General features: G+C 41.7%; 1 protein-coding gene across 1 annotated transcript; it reads right to left on the reverse strand.

The window, feature by feature from the left end:
* Positions 1–7,866: 7,866 nt before the first annotated feature.
* Positions 7,867–9,042, reverse strand: LOC308308083 (zona pellucida-like domain-containing protein 1; the record flags this gene model as incomplete). The annotated part of the gene is made up of 1 exon (XM_080753452.1): positions 7,867–9,042. The coding sequence occupies one exon, from the start codon at positions 9,040–9,042 to the stop codon at positions 7,867–7,869; it is 1,176 nt and encodes a 391-aa protein (XP_080609578.1).
* Between the last annotated feature and the right edge of the window lie 247 nt (positions 9,043–9,289).

Consider the following 9,289-nt stretch of genomic DNA (forward strand, 5'->3'; position numbering starts at 1 on the left):
GCATAGTGATAGCCGAAAGCTTTTAGCTTGCTTGTGTCTATCCTTTTGATGCTTTCCTGTGTACATTGCCTTGTTCTGTGCATATTGTCAATAAATCAATCAATCAATGATTTATAGAGACAAAATGATGTCAACCATTTTCCAAAAAAGCAATATAGTTTTCCCACCTACAGTTAAAGTGCAATATCACTATTACTGAATCAACAGTTGTTCTTTCAAAGGCAAAGTCAGTATACTTGGATATTAAAATAAAAAATGAATACAATAATAGGCTAGCCTATCAGACATCTTCAGATTCAACTGAAATATCTCGTCTGTAATTGGTAGCTTTTTCTAAAAGTGATTGTGAGTGGCGCAAGCTCTACAAATGTTGAACGGCGTCCAGAAACAGACGCCAACTGGCTGCATTCTGTCAGAAAAGTGCAGAGCAGCGGGGCGCCGCGCCGCAGCCAGACACACAGTACAGCATATGTGCATCTGGTGCATGATTATATTGGTTAACGATTAAAGAACGCGCTGAAAATGTAGGGCTTGTACACGCCGCACAACCTTTTACTCCGATTATGCTGTCGCCGACCATTTTTGGCGCTCGCCGACAAAACCGCCGATCTGCCGCAAGATCGGGCTTTGCTCGCAGAGGTTTTGCTTGTTCTGTGTGAAAGGCACTGAGAGAAAATAATAGTGCTCGGCGATGCCTTCCCAAGCATTATTCTAGATATCTAGCAGGTTTGATATTTGGCTCTGTCACAGGCTAGCGCACCCAGAGAAGAAGTGCAGAGAGAGACGGAAAATTATTAGCACCCTGATCGCTCTTGTGCACAATTATAATAAAAACAAATGTAATGTTGGCTATGTATCGGGGATCGCATCCTGGTGAAATATCTGGCAATGTGTAATCGGCGATCAATCTTATAGTGTGAAAAACAACAATATTTGACAGCCGATTTCAAGAAAGAGAATCTTATAGTGTGAAATACTTTAACGATCAGATGAGTCGGCGACACTTCCAAATCAAATTGTGTTCGCGCCTTTACCCATTTTCAACCTGGTGTCTAATTCAATTGGCTTACCAAACTGAATGAAACTGGCTCAACATGTGTGCGTGCGCCTGTACGGTTCGCCACCCACAGTACTACAGACTTTTTGACTGGAACTGCTCACCAGATTTTTGCGATCATGTCTGCAAGCATGTCTTGTGGATGCACATAATGTGTTATTGTACAGAGGGACAGAGACATTTTCACAGGAGTGGGAAAAAAAGGAGCGACCATTCTCAGACATGCATGCATGCATTCACCCTTTAAAAACCTTCCCACAGACAGAGAGCGGGTCCTAGGGGGTCTGTAAAGTCAGGCTGCCTGCTTCACTGACAGGGACCGTGGGGCAGTCTTGTCTGGTCAGGACACAAGGTTTCTGGGGGCTTGTTAATGCAATCCCCCTCCTAAACCCACAACACTGAGGCAGGGAGGACAGGCGAGATACATGGAGCCCAAATTTACAAACCCAAAAGTCACGACTCCCTAGCTGCAGCTTGTAAGGTGATGTCACTGTAAAGTGAGAAATAACCCTGACCCTACTTCTGAAAGCAAAGCCAACAGACAGGAAAACCAGACACGTACCGTACTGTAGAGTACATTCAATCACGACATCAAAGAAGTGGGAGGAATACGATTAATCACCGTATAAACACGGCACTTTCCCACAGTTGAGTGTCTTATATCTTCAGTAGTTTAAGCTACTAAATCCAGTTTCTTCTGTTAACCTGTTTGATTTTCTTTCCCCAGAAGAAGGCAGCTAGTCTGCCAAAACTTCAGTATGAATTCATTTATGTTTTTTTTTATACCCTATTGTGCAATGGCACTGCTTATGCCTATAAGAACGGATCCACAAGGATACAATCTTTTAGGCCAGTGGTTCTCAACCTTTTCAGGCCGCGAACCCCCAAATAATCATATTTTAACTGGGGACCCCCCTACCCTGAGTTGAGTCATTACATTTTGTACAACACGGTTCTATTGTGAAAATAGCAGATCTACGGTACATGCTCACAACGCCTCGCGAGGGCTATTTTCACGATTTCTGCCTCTAATATTTGACAATTTGGCAAAATGTTTCATTCATTATTTTAGAGGTATTAAAAGGGTCTTAAAAGTCCTTAAATTGTCACTTTAGAATGCAGATACCCTCTATACACTTAAAGGTTATGTTGGTTTGTTTACTGTCGAGTGAGAAAACAATGTTACACATTAAGTTAATCATCTGGGGACCCCCCAAAATAATTTGGGGAACCCCCTGGGGGTCCCGAACCACAGGTTGAGAACCACTGTTTTAGGCAAGCGAGTAAATTAGGTCTATGTAACTGCAACGGAGGCGCCACTCACTCAGATAACCATCGCCTCACCGATGTGCGCATATCGTACTGTATAGGTGTTGCGTTTCCACTTTTCCCCGTGAACCTGTATCAATAACAGGTTAACGGCTGCCTTAACAACCCTATTCCCCCTCAGGGATCAACAAACGTTTTATCTAATCTCAGCTTATCTTTCCATCAGTCACCGGTGAGCAGAAACCCTATCCATCTTGGGACGTCCCGGGAAGAGACGGGACAAAAACATGGATCCTGTGTGTTACAGTGCAGGGTGTGTTGCCACACACACACACACACACACACACACACACACACACACACACACACACACACACACACACACACACACACACACACACACACAGGCAAGTACAGGCAAGTACATTTACTTAAGTAATGTACTTAAGTACAATTGTGAGTTCTTTTTTACTTTACTTGAGTAATTCCAATTTCCAATACCTTTTCTTCTACTCCGCTACATCTCGGATCCAAATATTGTACTTTTACTCCACTACATTAATTTGAAAACTTTAGTTCTAGTTACATTGCAGATATAAATTAACATACATTAACCACTTTAGCCCCATTTTATACCTACGGTATGCTATTGCAACGCGTTGTGAGCTTCGATCTGTTATTTTCAAAATTGTTTGTAAAAAATACTTTTACTCAAGAACATTTTGAATTCTGGACTTTAACAGAGTATTTCTACATTGCAGTATTGATACCTTTTACTTAAGTAGAAAAATGTGAGTGCTTTTTCCACCACTGCACAGAGGCCTTTTGTAGCGCTGTGCGTCTGCGAGCGGAGCGGTGGCCTGTGTTGTGATTTCAGGTGGGGCCCCCATTTCTGGAGAAACAGGTGGCGGACACGTGCTCCGGAGACCCCTCTGATACTCACATTCCTCATAACGCGTACATCTCTGTCATCGAAGGACCTTTTTATAAACCCAGGGTTTTTCTTCCAGGGGTGTTTAGGGGGGGACCGGCGCTACTACTACGAGCCAAAAGGCGTTCAGCTCTAGAGTTTCTCAACTCCCGCCCTTTTCATAAAAGAGACAATCTGTCAAGACCAATATGCATTGGCCTATTACAGCAAGTCGCTGTCTAGGCTTACAGAGAGACAGAGACAGACAGACAGAGAGAGAGAGAGAGAGAGAGAGAGAGAGAGAGAGAGAGAGAGAGAGAGAGAGAGAGAGAGAGAGAGAGAGAGAGAGAGAGAGAGAGAGAGAGAGAGAGAGAAAGACAGACAGACAGACAGACAGACAGACAAAGACAACAGACAGAGAGATATAATTGAATATTGTGATCTGTGGATCATGATTAATATATATATATATATACACACACACACACACACACACACACACACACACACACACACACACACACACACACACACACACACACACACACACAGTGTAACTAAATGTCTAAACAGTATATCACATGTACTTTATGTACACAAAAAATGATATAACACAATATAAGTAAAGAAATAACTTTGAAGGCCTACTTCTCCTAAGCCCTACAGAAACACAGATAGTTATACTGTATAAAGAGAGCGGAGAGGGAGTGGGTGAGAGAGAGAGAGAGAGAGTGTGTGTGTGTGTGTGTGTGTGTGTGTGTGTGTGTGTGTGTGTGTGTGTGTGTGTGTGTGTGTGTGTGTGTGTGTGTGTGTGTGTGTGAGTGAGTGAGTGAGTGAGTGAGTGAGAAGAGAGAGAGAGAGAGAGAGAGAGAGAATGATAGAGAGAGCACTTATAGTACTATAGAATAAAAGACATGAGGTGTGAAGGGAGAACCCTTCGTCGTGCGGACCCCCAGGGGAGCCCTTGGCCGTGGAGTGAGGTAATTCAGCCATCTGCATTGGGCTCAGGGTGGAGAGAGGCTCTTGGTTTAGGAGGCTCCTATAAAACAAGGCTAGTTCGGCAGACACACTTCGGAGGACGCTGTGATATTCACGCCTATAAGATGCATAGCGACTCACAGCAGTGCCTCGCTAGCCTCGAGGCCTTGCTGTCGGCGTGCCTGCCTTGTTTTCAAATGATGTAAAACGTCATGCATGTACTGTAAAACCAATCTACATTCAGTAGATTCAATTGAGACTCAACTAAAATGAGATCCTTGTAAGCAAATCATCATTTGATCCCTTGCTCACAAGTTCGCCCACTGAGAAAGAAATTAACATTCCGTCATTTTAATGGTGGGTTTATTTTAACAGTTAGACACAAATCCAAAACATCATTACTATATAAAGGATATACCGGTACATTAATTTGCATTTAATTGTGTGAAATAAGTATTCAAATGCACAAACCTGGTGACCAACTACAAGAAACTTCTGATCTCTGCACGCTTGCCAACAAAGGTTTCTCCACTAAGTACTAATTTGGTGCAGATACGTATTTCACACAGGTACTGTACATGCAAATCAATTCATATCTTTATTATAACGTGAATTTCTGTGTATTGACTTTTCTTTGTCAGTGGGCAAACATACAAAATTGTCAAGAGATTAAATAATTATTTCTTTCACTCTATACACACATACAATACAGACAGTACATATATACACAGTATAATAACTGTATGGTCACATATTCTCTGCATGGCTTCATCTCTATTGCTCAACTATACTGTACACATACAGATCCATCAAAAAATATTGTGTTAAAGTTCATTTTCTTGAAACTTTCATATATTCTAGATACATTGCACATTCAGTGAATTATTCCAAAGCTCATGAATATCAAAAGTCCATAGTTCAAAATATAAAATAAGACCACTCAAAACAAGGATTTATAACAGAGAAATGTCAACCTTCTGAAGTCAAGAGTTGCTTGAAGTCCAGTAGGAAGTTTCCGCAGTGAGTTATGATTTGGGGTTCTAAGGGCATCTGCAATGCTTTTTTACACAATATTCTTTTTTTATTTTTGATGGATCTGTATATGCACAACCTGTTCTTTAACGACATACATGTAACTTTACTGTAGACATGCAGGGATACTCACATATCCCAACATAGAGATCATCATTACATCACACACATACACACACACCTATACAGTACAACTGCGCAGTAAAGTTCAGCAACACTCCATTCCATGTCAAAGACTATCAGCGTGCCTCATATAGAATATCCCTGACCACAGCCAGAAGTCACATTTAATTTGGTAAAGCTCTGGGCAGTGGGTATTCTTGGACCAGAACATTGTGAATGCATACTTAAGTGAAATGCAAGGAGAACCCTTAATCTCATTTTCAGGGGTGGATTAGCGGTAAAGTTCGCCATGTCAAATTATCACACAGCCACAAAGATCACTGCGTTATGAGTAATGACTTTATAAAGAGAGACTTCTGTGGACTGTCACTGAGACAGAAATACACGTACGCCATAAAAATCTGAGAGTGAGTGTTTAGATCTGCGAGCGCACAAATGTAACATTAATGGACTTAAATTCAAACTGTAATTTGACTATACCTACACGGTGCTACACAGTACAGTAACAAAACAGAACAATGTATTTTATGTCATCGAGGTACTATGTTTGTGTGGTAACTATAGGGATGTCTAATATTATCGGCCTCCCAATATTATATATTATATATATTATATAGATAATAGCATAAAAATGTAGTATCGGTATCAGTATCGTTTTTTATGCATGCTATTTTACCATGGAATCAACAGCAGAAGAATCAATTTGTTTGTTTTACTGTTGCGTATCTGTGAGGTCTGAACTGATTAAGAAGTTGTAATTCACTATGCTCTGTGTACACATACAACCACTGCTGGTGTGTGTCTGTGACCTACAATAACATCACTGTATTATATTATATCTGTTGCATATTTATATTAGATATTAGATTGACGTTATATACAGTATAGTTTACTTTTGGTGAAAAAAAGCCTTCATATATCTGTATCGGATGATATCAGAATCGGAAATTAACATTGCACAATATCGTCAAGAGCCTGTAATGGAATTAAAGATTTTCCGACTAGTTGAGTTGAGCACAAATTGATCAATCATTGGATTCTCTATACACCTTAGTGTAATAGCCGACTGTAGTCTTGGTAATGGCCAAGCCCGCAAGACATGACATTTCCTATCGTACTGTCATACTTTTTGGGCTTTTCTGCTTTTAATTGATAGTGTACAGTGGATATGGACAGGGACAGAAAGATGGGGACTGTGACATTTTATGTTATAACCACTTAAATCATTAATTAATATTTGGGCCATTCAAAAATAGCAGATATACAAGCTCATATCTTGTAGATCTGCTATTTTAGAACATCTTTGAATATACAGTATAGTACGGTTTCTTAATCCCCATAGTTTAAGATGGGGGGTTGGCAGTTAAATAGCCTACATATCTTTTTGGGGGTCCTTGACATGAAAACGTTTCATGTTTTTTTTTTGTTTTTTTTCCCAGAAACATTTTAGGATTTAGAAGACATTTGTAGGATCGGCCTCAGGTCTTATTGTTACTGATGATATCCTATGTAAAGTACTGTGTTCTCTCCGTCTGTCTTTCAATGTTATATGAGATACATGAGCCGAAAAGCTTACAAGGATCTCATTTTAGTTGACCTTGTACCAGTGATTTGTACTGTCATGAATTTGTACTTTTCCTATGCAACCTTCTAATAAATTCTTCAATCAATCAATTAATGGGTTAAGATAAGTGAAATTCAAATTACAGATGAAAAGCAGACCTTTGGCTGGGTTACAGCGTTTCAGCACAATCAATGAAATACACAAATGCAAGTTCAGTTCTTTATTGAAGTATAGTACAAACAAATGAGACAGAAACCAGTCAAGATAACTCAAGAATAAAGAATAAAGGGTACACTTTAAAGTACATTTCCTGGGCAGTAACCTTACTATACATGTGATGTACTGTGTATTACATACACTTCCAAGTAATATAAAGTGCAAACTAAATGCCTTTTTTTTGCTAGGGTTTATCTTTTTCAAGCAAGATGATGAATTCAATAAATTCAATAAATTAAATAGTAATACTTTGGAAGGTACATTGACTTCCCTTTCAAAACATTCCACAAACTTTCACGTATTAAAACTGGGTTTATGAACCTTTTTTTATATTTTCCTTCCACCTACTTTTTTCCCCTCTTTTTTTTATCAAGTAAAAGCTTATAAAGCGCATACATGCAATAACACTTTCAGCTTTAGCTTTTGTGCATTTCCAAATTTTGCTATTAAAAACTCTAAAGTCTAGAGTCTAGACCAACAGCTATCTATCTCAATCACATTCCTTCTTCATCTAAAATGTAAATAGTCCTACATGGTTTAGCCTATGATGACGGACAAACGCATATCTCCCCCAACAAACAACAGTGAGGTGAACCAAGCCCTGTCCTCCACCTGAAAACTTAGACAAGCAGGTGGATATGGTACGCCTCAAAAGACAGTATTTTGCCTATAGCCTGATGCCCCATTATCCCGCCTTCAGCTCAAGGAGGTTTTCTTTTAGTTTCTGAGCTTCTTGTAAAAGACGGCAGCGATGCACAGGGCAACAATGCACACAAAGGCTAAAACACCTACAGCAGCACTAAGCCCAGCAGACGAATTCCCAGTTGATTGTTTACCACTCTGGCCTGTGATGACATTATCTTGGGTGACGATCTCCGGGGAGGTGATGGTGTGGAGGTGGGACAAGTCATCCTCCTCCTCTGTTGCTCTTCTTCTCCTGCCTTGGGGATTGCCGCTGCATTGCATGAAGGTGGGGCAGGTGCTGACCTCACATAGCCGGGTGATGCAGTGCAGGTAGTAAGTGGAGACGGTCTCGTTCTGCTGCTCCATGAAGCGGAAAGCCGGGAAGTAGAAGCGGGCGCTCTGGCTGATGCCGTTCTCGACCATGGTGGTGAGCCGATCAGCCTGGCAAGGCATCAACAGGTTGAAGAAGCTGGAGTTGGTCGGAAACGGGGAGATTGAAGCGTAGCACCGGTCCAGGAGCACGTTGTACTGGCCTGTCAAGTTGGTGGCCTTCACCTCCACGTAGATATTGGTCCTCAGCTCGACTCCATCCTGTGGCATCACCAGGGGCGTTGAGTACCCAGCATCGCTGAACAGTTTCATGCGCAGGGTGCTGATGAAGCTGCCATTGTTGTCCTTCAATGCAATAGAGGAGGCTGACACATCGATCTGGGTGTTGTTGATCAGGTACTCTAGGGGGTAGGCGCAGGAGTAGTAGTACTTCATCTCTGCATTGTAGGTGATTGTCCCTGTGGTGGGATCAGAGGATCGCACAATGCCACTGACGTTGACGGTCTGGATGTTGGAGAAGTCTGAGAACACCCCTGTGCCGGCAGCGCTGGTGGTCCTGAAGATACTATCACAGGCATGGGTTTTGTTCAAGGGGAAGCAGAAACGCACCACAGGTGTAACTCCACCCTTATCCAGGGTTCCGCTGCAGTCTGGGTCTGAGTTATGGTTCGGAATCAACAGTGAGTAGTTGTAGCCGGTGTAGACGACAGGGCAGGCTTGGATTGCCAGACAGATGGTGTCGGTGCCACATGTCACTGCGATGTCAGTGTATTCTGGACGCCTCGCTTGTCCAATATTATTACACTCAGTCAATGTCAGTTGAGTCTGACTACTTCTTGCTATGATGGTAGTGATGATTAAAATAATGTGAAGATTCATCTTGGCTCTATAGCAGTGGTCCGCTCCTGTGTCTGGAATCTCTGGATACCTTGTTCAGTCAGCTCTGAAGGCAAACGCAGGTGGATGCTGGTGGTGGGTGTTCGGGAGCCTTTTATAGTATGTCTCTTTCACTGTGATTGGCTCAAAACAAGGTCGAAGCACCCAGCTATATGTTAACAATTGCATTGTGTTTTAAGGAGAAGGGCGGCAGCCTGGAATCATACCCTAAGGGCAACAACCTGAAATC

The sequence above is a fragment of the Nannobrachium achirus genome (assembly GCF_963921795.1).
Source record: "Nannobrachium achirus genome assembly, chromosome: 22".
NCBI classification, from domain to species: Eukaryota; Metazoa; Chordata; class Actinopteri; order Myctophiformes; family Myctophidae; genus Nannobrachium; species Nannobrachium achirus.